Consider the following 20,542-nt stretch of genomic DNA (forward strand, 5'->3'; position numbering starts at 1 on the left):
ATTTATTGTATTTTCAGTAACCAACACATTTTTAATTTTTTTTATATATATGTATTTTTTTATTGGTTATTTTAGAATTATAGAACAACAGTATTTGACTGTTTTATCGACTCAAAGTAGTGTTGTTTTGGAGAATGTTTTTACTCTGATTAGAGATTTGTTTTAATCTGCGTAAGATTATACCTGACTGCAAGAATATTCCCTCATCACCGCAGACTATAGCACAGTTTACAGGCTAAATGTCGTTTTAGGTGAAAAGAAACCCAGAAACCCAGTTGGTAGGCAATAGTGTTTGTGTTCTTAAAGGGTTTCTCTACACTCTGATCTTTGAACCCCCTCACCCCCTGTTTAGAATGCGTTCCTTTAGAAAACTTCCCCCCTCTCCCCTCCTCTTCCCCCATCTCCTCCACTCCCGAATCTCCTCCTCTCCCCCTCCTCTCCACTATCTCCCCCATCTCCTCCCCTCCTGTTCCCCATTGCCTCATCAACAAGCTCTCACAGTCTCACTGCCGAATTAGACGTTCATCCACGTTCTCCAAACGTCAAATTTCAAAGTTTCACAAACGTCAAATTACGAAGTCAACGGTTAAGTTTAGGCACTCATTCCTCTGGGTGAGTCACTACTTTCCTCTGGGTGTGTCACTACTTTCCTCTGGGTGAGTCACTACTTTCCTCTGGGTGTGTCACTACTTTCCTCTGGGTGTGTCACTACTTTCCTCTGGGTGTGTCACTACTTTCCTCTGGGTGAGTCACTACTTTCCTCTGGGTGTGTCACTACTTTCCTCTGGGTGTGTCACTACTTTCCTCTGGGTGAGTCACTACTTTCCTCTGGGTGAGTCACTACTTTCCTCTGGGTGTGTCACTACTTTCCTCTGGGTGTGTCACTACTTTCCTCTGGGTGTGTCACTACTTTCCTCTGGGTGAGTCACTACTTTCCTCTGGGTGAGTCACTACTTTTCTCTGGGTGAGTCACTACTTTCCTCTGGGTGTGTCACTACTTTCCTCTGGGTGTGTCACTACTTTCCTCTGGGTGAGTCACTACTTTCCTCTGGGTGTGTCACTACTTTCCTCTGGGTGAGTCATTACTTGCCTCTGGGTGAGTCACTACTTTCCTCTGGGTGAGTCACTACTTTCCTCTGGGTGAGTCACTACTTTCCTCTGGGTGTGTCACTACTTTCCTCTGGGTGTGGCACTACTTTCCTCTGGGTGAGTCACTACTTTCCTCTGGGTGTGTCACTACTTTCCTCTGGGTGAGTCATTACTTTCCTCTGGATGAGTCATTACTTTCCTCTGGGTGAGTCACTACTTTCCTCTGGATGAGTCACTACTTTTCTCTGGTGTGTGTGCGTGCGTGTGTCAGGGCAGAGGGGAGGAGGACAGGGGGAGGCCGGTGGGGGTGGTGGCATTTGTGCTCCTCAGGGCTCCTGCTTCTACATTAGGAAGAATGGCACCTGTCTCATCAATCACAGCTTCACCATCACACACACACACATACCCTCACACACGCATGCACGTGCGCGCACACATGCACAGTCACGGTCCTTCCATTCACAGATGGACCAGCAACACTTGAGTGAGTCATTAAGCAACAGCAAGGCATGGACACACACACACAGGTACTTGGCGTAATTTTGCTCAATGTCCTGTGTGCTAATCAGTGTGTGTGTGTGTGCGTGTGTGTGCTCCTTACACCTTCTGACAGTAGCGTGAAATAGGTTCATGTAGAACCCTATAGGTTAATGCTCTTTCACAAATGCCCCCTCAGTTCGTCTCTCTCTTCTCTTCTTTCTGTCCCCCTCTTTTTCTCTCTCTCCTCCCCTCCTGTTCTATCCTACTCTCCTCTCCTCCCCTCCTGTTCTATCCTACTCTCCTCTCCTCCCATCCTGTTCTATCCTACTCTCCTCTCCTCCCATCCTGTTCTATCCTACTCTCCTCTCCTCTCCTCCCATCCAATCCCCTTGCCTTTTATATACTGTACATTCCTTTACATGCAAAATTAGTCCATTATTTTTCATTGTCAAATTATAGTTTTGAAGCAGAGATATATTCTTACAAGTTAGGGTTTTATTTTTAAAAGCAGGAAATATTACAACAATACATTATACGTTAATGTATCAAAATTCTGACTCTCTTCTTTACTTCTGCATCACTGTAAGCCTACAGTACATATCTTGTTAGCATTGGTTTATACAGCCTGGTTCTAGACTTGGTTAGTACCTGACATACTCCTCCTGAGGGTCCACACCTCCCCCTCTTCCACCCCTCCATTTTATCACATACTTTTGTTGTCTTCCTCTCCTCTCTCTGGACTCTGAGAGTGCTGAGATGGCAGTCGTGTTCTCTCTCTCTCTCTCTCTCTCTCTCTCTCTCTCTCTCTCTCTCTCTCTCTCTCTCTCTCTCTCTCTCTCTCTCTCTCTCTCTCTCTCTCTCTCTCTCTAGTGGTATGGTAGTGTTGTATGTATAGGGGTCAGGTCTGTCTTTCTAAGTGCTGTGTGTCTTCACTGGGTCCTGTGTTTCACAGCCCTCTCTCACTATGTAGCACTAAGGGAGTAATGGTTGAATTAATGAATGCATAGGCTGCAACAATGGTCAACACTCTCAGTTAAGTTGTTGTTACGTGGGAGAGATATTTGTACTAATTAGTAGTTTAATGTTAACTCGTGCGCATGGTGAAGTGTGAATGTATTGTGTGTACGTTTTTGTGTGTACGTTTGTGTTTGTTGCAAATGTTTGAATTTAATTAGACTGTATTTTGTATTGCATGCTGCTAACTGAAGGTAATATTGTCTTTTTAGCCTTCGATTTAATTTGACCAACGCATTTAAGTTCATTTGTTTTCAGTAACATTTATTATTAGTATATATTTTGTTTATCTGAAATTTGTATTGAAGTAAAAATATATTTAGTATAAAATAATGCAGCAGTTATTTCGTGACTTTTGTGTAATTCTCATCCTAAAAGTACAAGATATGCAGTATGTCTCCTAACGCTGCTGGTCTGCTGTATATATTGTAAACTAAACCCTCTCCAAAGTAATGGTCTTTCTCCCCAAATAACCCTTTATATTTTATGAAGGTAAGGTTTAAAAATCAATCAGATTATCACACCATAAAGCACAATGTAATAAAGCAATGGTGTGCTAATCCCGCTGCGCGCCGTTGGTATTTTAGCATTTTTGTTAATGTAAGTGAATACGTAGCGCGCGGCGGGCACTGTATTGAGCTGAGCCCCTACAGTAGATAGAACGCTGAGATGGGGCTTGTCCGTAGCTGTGTGTTGGAGCCGGCCGTGTCTGCAGAACCATATCGATTCATCCTGTTCACTCAACTGGAACTAAAGACAACATATTACACGCATAGGCCTTTTTCTACTAAACCCTGCCGGCCTGTCCAGCCACACACACACACACACATACACACACACACACACACACACACACACACACACACACACACACACACACACACACACACACACACACACACACACACACACACACACACACACACACACACACACACACACACACACACACACACACACACACATACACACACACACACACACACACACACACATACACACACTCTCACACACACACACACACACACACACACACACACACACACACACACACACACACACACACACTACCATCAGGACTGAGTGTTCTCTCTCTGTACATGCACGCACACATGCACACACGTACAGGCTTGTACACATGGACACACGCAGACATACATGCATGCAGGCACGGATTTACACACACACACACTTTACACACACACAGTGTTCCGGTGTGTCTCAAACCCAAAGTTTCTTCCTTCATAACAATTATTATAATATATGTGTATTATAATATGGAATAAATGTGTTGTTTGCCTGAATAACAGAAGACAGAATGAAAGAAGGAAAGAGAGGAATCTGGAGAGAAAAAGAGAGAGATAAAGTATTACCATTAGCCTTTTATAAACGCAGGGATGTATAAAAGCAGGGATGTAGCTCAGTTGATAGAGCATGGCGTTTGCAACGCCAGGGTTTTGGGTTCGATTCCCACGGGGGGCCAGTATAAAAAGATATGTATTCACTAACTGTAAATCGCTCTGGATAAGAGCGTCTGCTAAATGACGTAAATGTAAATGTAATAAACATTTCACAGATTTGCTCCCCAAATTTAGATTTGGGTTTTTTATTTTCAATTACAGTGATTTTAGCTCTATCTATTTTAACAGTGAGTTTTAAGACATTTCTTTCATAGTGGAATGTCTAAATTAGACCCTCTATTTTTTCACATTATAATATAAAGGTACTCTTATTATTAGTCTAGGGATCTTTAGCCTGGTTTTCTCATTTAATGTAAAGCACCTGGCAATTTCGATACATAGACACACACACACACACACACAGTTTCCCCCCAGTGGCGTCACACCGTCCCGACTATCCTTACTTTTCCACACTTTATTATTTTTAATTTTTTCATTTTCAGACGATGATTCTGATTCCATTGCCGGGGGTGACCTTATCACCCTGGAGACAGCTCCTCCCCTGACGCAGAGGTGGGATTTGATTGACAGCTAACAGTCCCTCCCCCTTCCTTGCTTTTTATCCCGAGACCATTAATACCCGTACCGTATTATAACTGTCCAGGAAGGCTTTTATTAAAGTCTCACGCACCCATCTCCCAAGTAACACTGCAGCCGTTAAACATTTACCATAAACAGCCTCTGCTGTGCATGCGGCCTGTCACAGATGTTGGTAAACGTTACCGTACTCAAGGCCATTAAAAGTGTTTGTAAGCACTGTCTGTCGTTGTCGCATATAGGCCCCATGATGTGCATACTGTATATACAAGTCCTGTCGGTTTCTCTCTCTGTCTGTCTGTCTGTCTGTCTGTAATATCCTGAGTCTCTAGTCTGTCTAAGGAAGCATCAGTAAGACCTTTTCCATCATTTAGTATGTACAGTTGGAGGCATTAAAAATATAATTTTCTAAATGCCTGTGCTGCATCAACGGTACATCGTTAATGTAAAAAAGTAGCAATCATCTAACAATAACCCATGTAATGAAATACATTTCTGAAATATGCCCCTCATGCTGAAGTTACATCCACTTTGAAGAAAGTGTTTTTATAAGTGATGTGGTACAGGTTAACTGTATGTGTTCTCCCTAGAATCTTCAGGCTTCCTGTTTGACAATACTCTCAATATGTACAGGCTGACTGTCTGTTAAACTAAAGTGTCAGGCCTGCTGTCTCTGTGTTCGCCTCTCCAGACTGCTGGCCTCCTATCTGACCCCCTGTTCCCTGTGATTCTCTGTGTTGTAGAATGAACGTATCAAAGGCCCAGGTTAATAGTGAAGATAAGTACGGCAAATGCAGCAGCGCGTGGAGAATGCAACAGACTTACGACCTCGACGCCACTCACATGCGGGACGCACATGCACTTTATAACCCAAGGTAAGAGAGGAAACATGCTCACACACACTCACTCACACACACACTACATCAAAAGCCAATTCAAAGTACTGTTGTCTCAATGTCGTAGTTTGTGTGTAACGATAAAAGGTGTTGTTTTTGTTAGTGTGTGTGTGTGTGTGTGTGTGTTTGTGTGTGTCATGTCATGTAGGCCTACATGTAAGTGTGTTTTCGTCATACCTGTGTGTGTGTGTGTGTGTGTGTGTGTGTGATTGAGTGATATTTAAGTTTGTATCTTTTTCTTCGCCGTATTTTACCATTCATCCGCGATTTATTTAGAGGCACAATTTGGCTCTGTACAGCTACCACTACTAGTAGAGTCATATTCAGATTTATAATCCTTCTGTAGGTTTAGATTACAGTGATAAAGGGTCTGGGCTGCGTTCAGAAGGGAACAACATTGTAGAATGTTGTTATAACGTACAGTACATTTCCCCCACCTGAATGCTCCCCAGGTCTGTGATGAGGTTAGGAGCAGTACACAGGGTAACTGACACTAAGTTGTGTTGACACTTTAATGGGTAGCTAGCTAGTTGTTGTGTACGAGGGTTAGTGGGCTGGCTGCTGTTTAGTGGTTGTTTTGTTATTGTGTTGTTTTGTTTCCCTGGTGTCAGTGAGCATCTGAAAACCTGTTTATTGCTTGTTCACCGTTGTGATGTTTTTAAATGGTTTGGTTTGACTTACATCTGAAGGTTCATTAACAGCTTATCTGTGTTGTTTCAGCAGTGATGGTATACTTTGTTATTTGTGGGTTGTTTTAGTGTTTAGTAAGTGGCTGTGGGTGTGTTTAAAATGTTGTTGGATTGTGGTTGTATTTATATAGTGGTTGGATTGTGGTTGTGGTTGTGTTTATAATGTGGTTAGGGATAGTGGTTGGGCCTGTTTCCTTTGCTGCTGTGTCTGACTGCTTCAATGAACATGTTAGTGACCACAGAGAAAGAGGGAGGGAGACTGAGAAAGAAGGAGAGAAGTCAAGAGAGAGAAATAGTGTGTGTATTACAGTGAAGAAATAGGAGAAAGAACGTAGAAAGAGGTACAATGAAAAAGGGATATTGTGTTTGTATGGAGAGGTGGAACAGAGACTGATACAGAAGAGAAACAGATAGACAAGAGGTAGAGAGAGGGGATAGAGGTAGAGGGCTCGAGAGAGGGGGTAGAGGTAGAGGGCTAGAGAGAGGGGGTAGAGGTAGAGAGAGGGGGTAGACGTAGAGAGAGGGGATAGAGGTAGAGAGAGGGGGTAGGGGTAGAGAGAGGGGGTAGGGGTAGAGAGAGGGGGTAGAGGTAGAGAGAGGGGGTAGACGTAGAGAGAGGGGATAGAGGTCTAGAGAGGGGATAGGGGTAGAGAGGGGGGGTAGACGTAGAGAGAGGGGATAGAGGTGGAGAGAGGGGATAGAGGTGGAGAGAGGGGATAGAGGTGGAGAGGTAGAGAGAGGGGGATAGAGGTAGAGAGAGGGGATAGAGGTGGAGAGGTAGAGAGAGGGGGATAGAGGTAGAGAGAGGGGATAGAGGTGGAGAGGTAGAGAGAGGGGGATAGAGGTAGGCGAGAGGAGATAGAGGTAGTGAGAGGGGGATAGAGGTAGAGAGGTAGAGAGAGGGGGATAGAGGTAGAGAGAGGGGGATAGAGGTAGAGAGAGGGGGATAGAGGTGGAGGGCTAGAGAGAGGGGGATAGAGGTGGAGAGAGGGGATAGAGGTGGAGGGCTAGAGAGAGGGGGATAGAGGTAGAGAGAGGGGGATAGAGGTAGAGAGAGGGGATAGAGGTGGAGGGCTAGAGAGAGGGGGATAGAGGTAGGCGAGAGGAGATAGAGGTAGTGAGAGGGGGATAGAGGTAGAGAGAGGGGGATAGAGGTAGAGAGGTAGAGAGAGGGGGATAGAGGTGGAGAGAGGGGATAGAGGTGGAGGGCTAGAGAGAGGGGGATAGAGGTAGAGAGAGGGGGATAGAGGTAGAGAGAGGGGATAGAGGTGGAGAGGTAGAGAGAGGGGGATAGAGGTAGGCGAGAGGAGATAGAGGTAGTGAGAGGGGGATAGAGGTAGAGAGAGGGGATAGAGGTGGAGAGGTAGAGAGAGGGGGATAGAGGTAGAGAGAGGGGATAGAGGTGGAGGGCTAGAGAGAGGGGGATAGAGGTAGGCGAGAGGAGATAGAGGTAGTGAGAGGGGGATAGAGGTAGAGAGAGGGGATAGAGGTAGAGAGAGGGGATAGAGGTAGAGAGGTAGAGAGAGGGGGATAGAGGTGGAGAGAGGGGATAGAGGTGGAGGGCTAGAGAGAGGGGATAGAGCTAGAGAGAGGGGATAGAGGTAGAGAGGTAGAGAGAGGGGATAGAGGTAGAGAGGTAGAGAGGGGGCGAGAGAGCCGGGCCATCTGTCTGCCTGCCATAGAGAGGTGGAGGTGGAGAGTCTGTCTGCCACTCAAGGGACCTGGCTGCCATGCTCAGGACACTCTGGGGCGGCCAGCCGGATGCCTGAATTATTCAACCTGCCACACTATATGAAGAGACAGATCAGAGAGAGAGAGAGAGAGAGAGAGAGAGAGAGAGAGAGAGAGAGAGAGAATATTAAAAGATGAAAGACATGGATAGATTGAGTATAGAGGTAGAAGTAAAGATATTAATACAATTAACTCAAATGTGTGTGCATGCGTGCTTGCGAGCATGTTCGTGTGTGTGACTGCGCGTGTGTGTGATTGTGATGGGGGTGATAGAAGTGGCTTGCCCTCCAGATGTAACGTGTTAGTGCTTGGCAGATTAAATGAAGATGTATGAAGATCATCAGAGGCATCACGAGTCACTGGCTTTTAGCTGGATTTACTGCCTGCTGATCAGCCTGTAAAATACAGCCAGATTTGGCCAGTTAGCTCATCGTGCTACACACACACATCTCACACACTGATAGGGCCTCAGTGTGTGTGTGTGGTGGGTGTGTGTGTGTGTGTGTGTGTGCGTGTGCGTGTGCGTGTGCGTGTGTGTGTGTGTGTGTGCGTGTGCGTGTGTGCGTGCGTTTGTGTGTGTATGTGCGTTTGTGTGTATTTATATTTCAGTAAACTTTTTGTGTATTCTCTGCTTTTGCATGGTTTGGGAGTTGAATAGGATTGTGTGTGAGGTCTGAAATCAAGTAATGTACAAAAAAAACATTCTGCGGAGAGTACACACATATTTTAATGTTTAAATATCATCCATTTCATGGATCTAATCTTTCTCATCACTCCAGTGATTAGAGAAACTGGAAAATATTTTAGTGACTTCATATCCTGTGCTTGTCTTCTTGAGGACTCCTTTAAAGGTGTGTTACTGTCACATGAAGGTGTGTGTGACTGGTCATGGAGCCGATCAGGCGGAACTTCATTGTGAACTCGGTCTATTTTTAGGAGTGTAAACAAAACCGATTTGTTTCATGTTAAAACACAGCTCTCTCGTGCTTTGTGTGTGTGCGTGTGTGCATGCGTTTGTGTGTGTGCGTGTGCGTACATATGAACCTTGCCACTTTCCCTTGGGCCTTGTGTTTCGGCTGAGCAATGGCTAAACATCTTTGCTACCCAGCCCTCACGAACCACCCCAGGACATTTCCCTCTGGCCCTGCCGTATATAATGCCTGGTGTACAGTAGATATTGTGCCTGGGGCCTGTTCAGGAGGCTGCAACAGTACAGAACGTTCAGATAGAAATTTATAATGTAGACCAAATATTATTGTGTGTCATGTAGAATAGGAAATCGTGTCCTACATTCTGAATGTTTTACCTGACTGAATACACCCTAGGTGTGTGGCATTGACTGTATTTTGCCTGTTGTGTATTTTGCCTTGATATTGTTTGGTTTAGGCAAAGCCCTTTAAAGGGTGTGTGTGTGTGTTTGACTGTGGCCTGGGGCTCACAGAGTCTTAGGCCAGTTGGACTTAGTCTGGGTCAAACCTATTAGAGACCATTGGCATGCCGCTGTCACACAGACCCTAAGCCAATCACAGACAAGCACGTTACTGGCACATAGAGACGGCCGCTGTGTGTCTGTCTGTGTGTGTGTGTGTGTGTGCGTGTGTGTGTGTCTGTGTGTGTGTGTGTGTGTGTGGATTGTATGTTTCACATGAGAGGGCTGAGTGGATTGACCCAGCCAAGCACTGATCAAACAGAGGAAGATGTCACACACACACACACACACACACACACACACAGACAGACAGACACACACAAACACATGTATACATGCAATGATGGCACACAGACTAGGGGTGTTGTGCTTACACCAACACACAGAGACATGCCAGCAGGCTTGTATGCACAACGATACACACACGCACTATTGGAAGACACACCCTTAGTAAAAGACAGATAGAAGTATGGCATTTAACCGAGGGATTTAGAGGAAGGACTGAGGGGCGGGGGGGGGGGGGGGGGGGTAACAAGGTAAGGAATGAGAGATACAGAGAGAGAGACAGAGGAGATGAGATAATATGGTGTTTAGATGGAGAGAGACTGTTTCACTGGTGGTGTCTCCTTCCTCAGTGTTAGTTCCACAGTCCTTCTACACACACACACACACACACACACACACACGAACACACACACACACACACACAAACACACACACACACACTCCACTGATTTAGCTTATTCCCCTCTAGAGGCCACCTTTTATTTATACCATCAAATGGTTGAATGTGATTCATTTGTCAGGGGAACGGCTCGTTACTGTAAATTCAACCAATCTCTAATAAACTAGATTGCCTTAACACAGATGGGCCGCAAACAGATTTGTGGCTGTGGGTGTGTGTGCCTGTGTGTGTGTGTGTGTGTGTGTGTGTGTGTGTGTGTGAGGGGACAATGGTGATTGGATTGTGGGTTTACGGCGTAGGATTAGCAAAGCAGGATGCTCATCAGGAAAGAACAGAGAGAAAGGTTACCCAACCTTCCTCACCTCTCCTTACCCATCCTCACCCCTCATCATCCATCCTTACCCATCCGCACCACTCCTCTCACCCCCTTCCATAGACTTACACAGTAATTATGACAACTTCCGGAGGACGTCCTCCAACCTATCAGAGCTCTTACAGCATGAACTGACATGTTATCCACCCAATCATAGGATCAGAGAATGAATCTAGTACTGAAGGCATAAGCTACAGCTAGCTAGGACTGCAATGCATAAAATGTGGTGAGTAGTTGACTCAAAGAAAGAGAAAGAAAATAGTTTAACAGTTTTTTATCAAAATAAAATGTTTTAAATGAAGGAGAAGCAAGAGAGAGAGAGAGCTATATTTTGTATTTTTTGTTCACTTTCACTTAGCTAGCGAATGCAACTAGCTAGTTTAGCCTATTCAAACACCCGGTTCAAACAGAGAGTGATGCTATGTTAGCTAGCTGGCTATGGCTATCCAACACTGGAACTCTTTCAAGTCAAGTCGCTTCGAGGCAAGCAACACTGAAGCATGCATGAGAGCACCAGCTGTTCCGGACGACTATGTGATCACGCTCTCCGTAGCCGATGTGAGTAAGACTTTTAAGCAGGTCAACATTCACAAGGCCGCAGGGCCAGACGGATTACCAGGACGTGTACTCCGAGCATGTGCTGACCAACTGGCAAGTGTCTTCACTGACATTTTCAACATGTCCCTGACTGAGTCTGTAATACCAACATGTTTCAAGCAGACCACCATAGTCCCCGTGCCCAAGAACTCTAAGATAACCTGCCTAAATGACTACCGACCCGTGGCACTGACGTCTGTAGCCATGAAGTGCTTTGAAAGACTGGTCATGGCTCACATCAACAGCATAATCCCAGAAACCCTAGACCCACTCCAATTTGCATACCGCCCCAACAGATCCACAGATGATGCAATCTCTATCGCACTCCACACTGCCCTTTCCCACCTGGACAAGAGGAACACCTACGTGAGAATGCTATTCATTGACTACAGCTCAGCATTCAACACCATAGTGCCCTCAAAGCTCATCACTAAGCTAAGGATCCTGGGACTAAACACCTCCCTCTGCAACTGGATCCTGGACTTCCTGACGGGCCGCCCCCAGGTGGTAAGGGTAGGTAACAACACATCTGCCACACTGATCCTCAACACGGGGGCCCCTCAGGGGTGCGTGCTCAGTCCCCTCCTGTACTCTCTGTTCACCCATGACTGCATGGCCAGGCACGACTCCAACACCATCATTAAGTTTGCCGACGACACAACAGTGGTAGGCCTGATCACCGACAACGATGAGACAGCCTATAGGGAGGAGGTCAGAGATCTGGCCGTGTGGTGCCAGGACAACAACCTCTCCCTCAACGTGACCAAGACAAAGGAGATGATTGTGGACTACAGGAAAAAAAAGAGGACTGAGCACGCCCCCATTCTCATCGACGGGGCTGTAGTGGAACAGGTTGAGAGCTTCAAGTTCCTTGGTGTCCACATCACCAACGAACTATCATGGTCCAAACACACCAAGACAGTCGTGAAGAGGGCACGACAAAGCCTATTCCCCCTCAGGAGACTAAAAAGATTTGGCATGGGTCCTCAGATCCTCAAAAAATTCTACAGCTGCACCATCGAGAGCATCCTGACTGGTTGCATCACCGCCTGGTATGGCAACTGCTTGGCCTCTGACCGCAAGGCACTACAGAGGGTAGTGCGTACGGCCCAGTACATCACTGGGGCAAAGCTCCCTGCCATCCAGGACCTCTATACCAGGCGGTGTCAGAGGAAGGCCCTCAAAATTGTCAAAGACTCCAGTCACCCTAGTCATAGACTGTTCTCTCTGCTACCGCACGGCAAGCGGTACCGGAGTGCCAAGTCTAGGTCCAAAAGACTTCTCAACAGCTTCTACCCCCAAGCCATAAGACTCCTGAACAGCTAATCATGGCTACCCGGACTATTTGCACTGCCCCCCCACCCCATCCTTTTTACGCTGCTGCTACTCTGTTAAGTATTTATGCATAGTCACTTTAACTCTACCCACATGTACATATTACCTCAACTAGCCGGTGCCCCCGCACATTGACTATGCAACGGTACCCCCCTGTATATATAGCCTCCCTACTGTCACTTTATTCTATTGTATATATAGCCTCCCTACTGTCACTTTATTTTTTACTTCTGCTCTTTTTTTCTCAACACTTTTTTGTTGTTGTTTTATTCTTACTTTTTTGTTTAAAATAAATGCACTGTTGGTTAAGGGCTGTAAGTAAGCATTTCACTGTAATGTCTGCACCTGTTGTATTCGGCGCATGTGACCAATAAAATTTGATTTGATTTGATTTGATTTGATTTGAAGTCAAGGTAAGCTTTTGGTTTTATGAATTTATTGCCACCGGGACCTGCCGGTGTAACTGCTAAACTGCTTGCAGCCTACACTGTGCTGCATGATTGTAGTGAGTTAACTAACACGTCAGTTCTAGTAGCTACGACAATATAGGTAGGCTGTGTGTAGCGGTTAGCGGTCATGATATGAAGGTTTGGCTTGGAAAGGTTTTTTCGCCTGGTCACAGACAGTTGATGTGTTGTGCATTGAAGTCCACAAGCGAAGGGAAAAGGTGAGAGGAGGAGAGTACGTAGATGTGAGAAGGAATTCTACAACAAGCAAAATGATCATGCTGTTTGTATGTGGCTGCTATGAAAATTGAACTGTGTTTGCGTGTGATTAGGGGTGTATTCATTCCGCCGATTCTGTTGAAAAACGTTTCTTATGCGGAAGCAAACGGGGATAAACATACCTGAATTTGTCCAATAGAAACTCTCGGACTAATGATTACACCCAAGATCAGTTAGATGCAGGCAAGAATGTGCAAGGCGGTATTGAATGTGTCACTGTCTGTCACCTTGAGTACTCAAATTTGTCTCTCGACCTGTGTACCTTCGTTGGAAACTTCCATTCATAGGCTAGGTTGTAATAACCTCATGATGGGTATAGGTGAAATTTGAGTATACATTTACAGTCATTTAGCAGACGCTCTTATCCAGAGCGACTTACAGTTAGTTTATTTTTCATACTGGCCCCCCTTGGGAATCAAACCCACAACCCTGGCATTGCAAACGCCATGCTCTACCAACTGAGCTACATCCCTGCCGGCCATTCCCTCCCCTACCCTGGACGACTTGTGCACCGCCCCATGGGTCTCCCGTTCGCGGCCGGCTACGACAGAGCCTGGATTCGAACCAGGATCTCTAGTGGCACAGCTAGCACTGCGATGCAGCGCCTTAGACCACTGCGCCACTCGGGAGAGTATCATGTAGTAGCCTAAACCTATCAATGTTACATTGAGCTGGGTATGAATGACAGTCATCCAATATGCTGTAATATAAATAAGACCATGCTCATAAAAAATATATATATCCTCCCTCATCTTAAATGTCACCGACCACCACTGGTTTACATCCATGCAACCATTATACTCTGATTTTTACCTCAACATGGTGTGAAATACACATATAAACAACAGCCTAAATGTGGTCTAATTTTGCTGGGGAGCAATGAGGAGATAGATGCGGTAAAGAGGTCAATCAAACTCGACCAAAACAATGGAATTGCCATGGAAACACGTGGGGGAAAGGGCCGTGAGGGAAAGATCCCGAGTCTCCTCATTGCCCCCCAGCAAAACTATCCTACATTTAGGCTATTGTTTATATGTGTATTTCACACCATGTTGAGGTAGAAATGCTTGTATGGATGTCAACCCCAACACATGTTCATGTCATTGATATATCCTGTCGCTCAATAGGCCTCCTGTAGCTCAATTGGTAGAGCATGGTGCTTGCAACGCCAGGGTTGTGGGTTCGATTCCCACGGGGGGCCAGTATGAAAAACGTAAGCACTCACTAACTGTAAGTCGCTCTGGATAAGAGCGTCTGCTAAATGACTAAAATTGTGTTGTTACCAATCAACTGCATTACAGTTAAAAACAACTTTGACTACCACCACTGTATGCTAGCTATGCTAACTAGCTTATACAAACGGGAGTTAGCATTTAGCAGTCACTTCTTCTAAACCTGAAAAGGGACAACTTCTATATATTATGCAGCGAAAACAGCTAAATATATCCAAAATGGACTGAAGTAACCACACTATGGGCCTGTTACAATGATAATAATAATGTAAATATAATATAAATAAATCATGACTGATTTGAAGAATGTCCACTTTGTTAGATCAAATTTGTTGAATGTGCACCAATCTGGTCAATGGAAAGTCTGCGTTCCATTGACTCCTTTACCACATCTATGGCTGGATCTTTCCCCTACGCGTTTCCATTGCATTTCCATTGTTTCGGTCGAGTTCCATTGACCTCTTTACCGCATCTATACTCTGCTGTGTGGGACGAATGTATTTAGTATAACAATGAAAAATTCACAAACAGACACGTTCACATACACACACAAACCACAGACAGTGAGAAAGACATGCATTTATGAAGACAGATAGTGTAAAAGAAAGAAAGAGAAGGAGAAAGTGAGAGAGGTAGGAAGTGGAAGGGCTAGAGTAAAGGTAGAAAGGGAGACAGGCAGACAGACAGAGAAAGAGAGCGAGAGAGAGAGAGGTGGAGTGGGCATTACAGGGTAAACCTGATTATGGTGGAATGTGAATTAGATTTGGTAGCAGATGGTGGCGTTAAGGGTGTAAGATGCTTTGCGAGCGTAGCGAGGCGAGGGGAAGGGTGGAGGGTGGGAGGGAGGGAGGGCGGGAGGGAGGGAGGGGCCTAGTGGGAGCAGCTTGCAGCATTCCCTCTCTTCTTGATGGACGGGTATAAATCACGACAATCCCGTCCTGACAGCCAATTTCCCCAATCTGATCTGGTTAAAGGCGCGGCCGGCCTGGGCCCGCTCCGCTCTGCTTCTCACCCCAAACCACTGCCCCAACACCCCAACGACAGACACAACCAACGCCATATTACTGCCTGCACACTCCCTCTCCCTCCATCCTATCCTCCCATTTCACATCTCGTAGCCCTGTCATATTTCTCAGAGTAAAATCCTCTTTTAGCATTTGTTTAATAAGATGTGTTTTTTAATCCGCACAAGTTTTTTCAGCAATTTCATTTGATTCCACGTCTGGTTCATCCTTATTTGAGCGTGTGTGTGTGTGTGTGTGTGTGTGTGTGTGTGTGTGTGTGTGTGTGTGTGTGTGTGTGTGTGTGTGTGTGTGTGTGTGTGTGTGTGTGTGTATGTATGTATGTGAGAGAGTTAAACAGATGAGCGCTTTAGCTCTGACAGCGTAGTCCTGTAGTTTAGGAGTATTGCTGCTTATTGAAAAACAGCTAAGCTTATTTACTCTGAACCCATCCCGGCACGACAGTGTGTGTCAGCCAGAGTGTGTGTGTGTGTGTGTGTCAGCCACAGAGTTTGTGTCAGCGAGTGTGTGTGTGTGTCAGTGAATGTTTTGAGGCGTCTCTGCACCCCTAATGTTCCCAGGTAACACTGCTTATCCACTCACACACCAAACCACGGCTAGAAGCAAAGCAAGCAGTGCACACTTTACATTGAGTGTTTCTATACAGGGAAAAAAAATGTATTTACAGACAGAGCTGAGAGAACAGTGGCCATTGTGAGAATATTGTCTTGTGTGGTGTTGTGTTAAGGTGAGTTGGTAAGAGCTGCTCTTACATCACTGCTCTCTCTCTTTTCAACCTGATCTCGTAGTTTCACTTCGGGATTTGACGTAATTGGATGAACGTCGATTTTTGAGCCATTCATTCTTTATGGATACAGGGTTCATTCCGCCTGGTTACAGGGTTAAAACAGAACACACACACACAGACACACACACACACAGACACACACACACACTGACGTGGTAGAGATAGTGTATTACAGAAGCACACTTATCAGTACAGACTCTGCAGCAAAATGCCCTAAATCATCTGAGAGAGAGAGAGAGAGAGAGAGAGAGAGAGAGAGAGAGAGAGAGAGAGAGAGAGAGAGAGAGAGAGAGAGAGAGAGAAGGGCTGTCACACACAGAATAGGTAGTAACACACACACACACATAGCCACACATACATACATACACACACACCCATAGCCACACATATACACACACACACACACACACACACACACACACACACACACACACACACACACACACAGAGCCATATCTGTTGAGGATCGGCCCACCTTGACAGGCCTGTCTTCTATACAGCATTGAAAAAGACCATGCTTCGCTCATATTTGGTCTCATTATACACACACACCTGTTCAACAACATCACGTCAGCTGAAATAACGACATTTATCATTCACATTGACATTTGTATTGTAGTGGACATTTGTAAACTATTCTTTCTAAGTAGGTACATTCATTATAGAAATATGACACCAAAATAATGTATATATTTATTGATATTTGTGCCATATAAATCCTAATAATTTCATATTATGTATTTTCAGAATTGCCAAGCCTAGTGTTATTTGGTTAGAAATAAAATACAATTTAATTTATTATGAAAAATGGATGTAGTGGAAATGAAATAGCAAGGAAAGGATATAATACATTTATCTAAATAACATAATGGTAAATCAATAGTGTTATATAAATTGCCACAGCTGGATTTGTACCCTGGAGATAGTCCTTGTTTGATCTAAGACAGGTTAGGAACCACAAGCCTCCGACGTGTGTCACAATCATTACCGTCCCCACTGCTAGCCTGTCCCACCTAGCGCTTTAACAGTATATGTCGCATTTATTCCGGTCCCCTCTGTTAGCTTGCCTAGTGTAGCGTGAGCCTCGAAGAGACGGCTTTACGGCCGTGTGGCTCATTGGCCAAATGTGTTTTTGCCATTATCACATTGATTGCATGTAATCAGTGGGTTTATTCTGCAGCCGATAGACTGAATGACTACTTTCCCAGCCTGTAATGTTATAACAATTGATCGCTCCTGCCACGCCGGGAGACGATTTACATCCACTGGCTCTTCTTTTATTATGTATTAATCCTCCTCAGACAGAAACAACTGTAATCATCCACCCACCAGGATACACACACACACATGCGTGGACTCGCGCGCACACACACACACGCCCACAGGCACAGGCACATATACACAAACACACACACACACAAACACACCAGGCCCAGCGAGGAACCAGAGGCCATTTACCCATAATTCACCAGAACAGGAAGCCAGTGTTTCTTACCCATAATTCTTCAGAAGAGCAAACTGCTCCCCCTGATTGATGTTCAGAACTAACAAACTGACTGCGGTTCAATGCAGCTAAAGAAACAGTAGAATTAGGTTAGTAGCAGAAAGAGGGATAAACAATTACTTAAGGAAAAAAAGCAGTTGAGTTTTGTGATGAAATCATCCTATTCATATAACTATAGAAATGTAAATGCTTTTCCCAGCTTTGGCCCTATCTAGATAGAAATGTGAAAGCTTTTTTGTTGTTGCTTATTGGACTTTGTTTCCTTATCTGTGTGGAGAGGAGACACAATGCATGGCTCTGATGAAAGGATTTCTACCTATAGAAATATGGAACAAGACTAAGACAAAAGGAGAGAGAAAAAGGAAAACAGTGGAGAAAATATAGAGAAAGAAACAAACAAAGGAGAGGAGAGACATATAAAGAGAGAGATAGAGAGTGGTAGATGTATTGCTGCCCCCCTCGGTGACTGCCTCTAATACAATGATTGCATGTTTGTCCTAGCAGCTGTCAGAACAGTGAATCAGTGGCCCTGTTCTAATGACACCTTGTCATGGCAGAGTGGTCCACCAACATCACACACACACACACACACACACACACACACCACTACTGGTCTCCTGTTGATTTCACCACGCCTCGCTTCAGCAAACCCAGAAAAAAGACAGAGATAAAGAGAAAATGACAGAGAGAGCAGAGGAAAAAAAGAGGGAATGAAAGTGGGTAATCTGTTTGTTTTGTGTACCCCTCGGAGGCGTAACCTTTAGTAAAAGGCAGGTAGACGGAGGTGTTGAATATATGATGTCGAAGTGAGAAACAGCGTCTTTTTTTCCGTTGATGGAGATTGTTTGTGCTTTATATCAGACGTGTGTTAAACAGAGAAGCTAGCAGAGGCGTCAGGCTGAGTATCAGGGGGCTGGTTAGGCCTTTGTTGTTGCAGGGAGATATGAAAGTGCTTTGATCTGCTGATGATTAAATATCTATTTATCGTTGATTTTAACACAGCGGCCTTCTGGCTTTGAACTGAGCTGAACACAGAGGGAGGTTTCACCGCGTCAAAGAAAGAGAAAAAATACAATTATATTTAGTCCTGTCACTCAAATATAAACAATTTATTTTTTTATTTTTTATTTTTAGTTTGCTTAGCTTCCTGATCATTTCATTATCTCTCTATTTCAATGTCCCTTTTTTCTCTCTCGTTCTCTTTCCTTTCTCTCGCTCTGTTTCTATCCTCTCTTTTGTCAAAACATCATCGTCACGGACAGCCAGTCGTTAATTTGTCTCCAACGCTGTGATTAATGTGTGTCCACCCAACAGCACCTGGCTCACACACACGGCACACATGCACACACACGGCACACACGATACCTGGCACCCAGATAAAAACAGAGACTTGAGCATGTGCTGCTGCTGATACATTTGCCTCAGATCAATTTGTCTAATGATCATGATGCCTTCTAATATGACTTCCTTCTAATATGACTTCCTTCTAATATGACTACCTTCTAATAGGACTTCCTTCTAATATGACTTCCTAATAGGAATTCCTTCTAATATGACTTCCTAATAGGACATCCTTCTAATATGACTTCCTTCTAATAGGACTTCCTTCTAATAGGATTTCCTTCTAATATGACTTCCTAATAGGACTTCCTTCTAATATGACTTCCTAATAGGACTTCCTTCTAATATGACTTCCTTCTAATAGGACTTCCTTCTAATAGGATTTCCTTCTAATATGACTTCCTTCTAATATGACTTCCTTCTAATAGGACTTCCTTCTAATATGACTTCCTTCTAATATGACTCCCATCTAATAGGGTTGGGCCGTGTCCAAATGTTCATACCGTCATACCGTTTCTGTACCATACCGGGGTATACGGTATTACCGAATGTGCACACAAGTGGCACTATAAAATGTGGATATATATATATATAAAGTGGGGAGAACAAGTATTTGATACACTGCCAATTTTGCAGGTTTTCCTACTTACAAAGCATGTAGAGGTCTGTAATTTTTATCATATGTACACTTCAACTGTGAGAGACGAAATCTAAAACAAAAATCCAGAAAAACAGCCCCAAAGCATGATGTTTCCACCCCCATGCTTCACAGTAGGTATGGTGTTCTTTGGATGCAACTCAGCATTCTTTGTCCTCCAAACACGACAAGTTGAGTTTTTATCAAAAAGTTCTATTTTGGTTTCATCTGACCATATGACATTCTCCCAATCCTCTTCTGGATCATCCAAATGCACTCTAGCAAACTTCAGACGGGCCTGGACATGTACTGGCTTAAGCAGGGGGACACGTCTGGCACTGCAGGATTTGAGTCCCTGGTGGCGTAGTGTGTTACTGATGGTAGGCTTTGTTACTTTGGTCCCAGCTCTCTGCAGGTCATTCACTAGGTCCCCCCGTGTGGTTCTGGGATTTTTGCTCACCGTTCTTGTGATCATTTTGACCCCACGGGGTGAGATCTTGCGTGGAGCCCCAGATCGAGGGAGATTATCAGTGGTCTTGTATGTCTTCCATTTACTAATAATTGCTCCCACAGTTGATTTCTTCAAACCAAGCTGCTTACCTATTGCAGATTCAGTCTTCTCAGCCTGGTGCAGGTCTACAATTTTGTTTCTGGTGTCCTTTAACAGCTCTTTGGTCTTGGCCATAGTGGAGTTTGGAGTGTGACTGTTTGAGGTTGTGGACAGGTGTCTTTTATACTGTTAACAAGTTCAAACCGGTGCCATTAATACGGGTAACGAGTGGAGGACAGAGGAGCCTCTTAAAGAAGAAGTTACAGGTCTGTGAGAGCCAGAAATCTTGCTTGTTTGTAGGTGACCAAATACTTATTTTCCACCACAATTTGCAAATAAATTCATTAAAAATCCTATAATGTGATCTTCTGGAGAAAAAAAATCTCAATTTGTCTGTCATAGTTGACGTGTACCTATGATGAAAATTAC

The 20,542-nt window shown here is 44.6% G+C and overlaps 1 protein-coding gene across 1 annotated transcript in view; it reads left to right on the forward strand.

Annotated features, from left to right (window-relative positions):
- Positions 1-4,992: 4,992 nt before the first annotated feature.
- Positions 4,993-20,542, forward strand: part of ush2a (Usher syndrome 2A (autosomal recessive, mild)) — a gene marked incomplete at both ends in the record, with an annotated part of 418,741 nt that continues 403,191 nt past the window's right edge. The window contains 3 exon segments of the mRNA XM_084181556.1: positions 4,993-5,012; positions 5,324-5,455; positions 6,197-6,204. Coding sequence (XP_084037682.1) covers positions 4,993-5,012; positions 5,324-5,455; positions 6,197-6,204 — 160 coding nt within the window.

The sequence above is a fragment of the Coregonus lavaretus genome, assembly GCF_964263955.1.
Source record: "Coregonus lavaretus genome assembly, chromosome: 18".
In the NCBI taxonomy this organism is placed as follows: Eukaryota; Metazoa; Chordata; class Actinopteri; order Salmoniformes; family Salmonidae; genus Coregonus; species Coregonus lavaretus.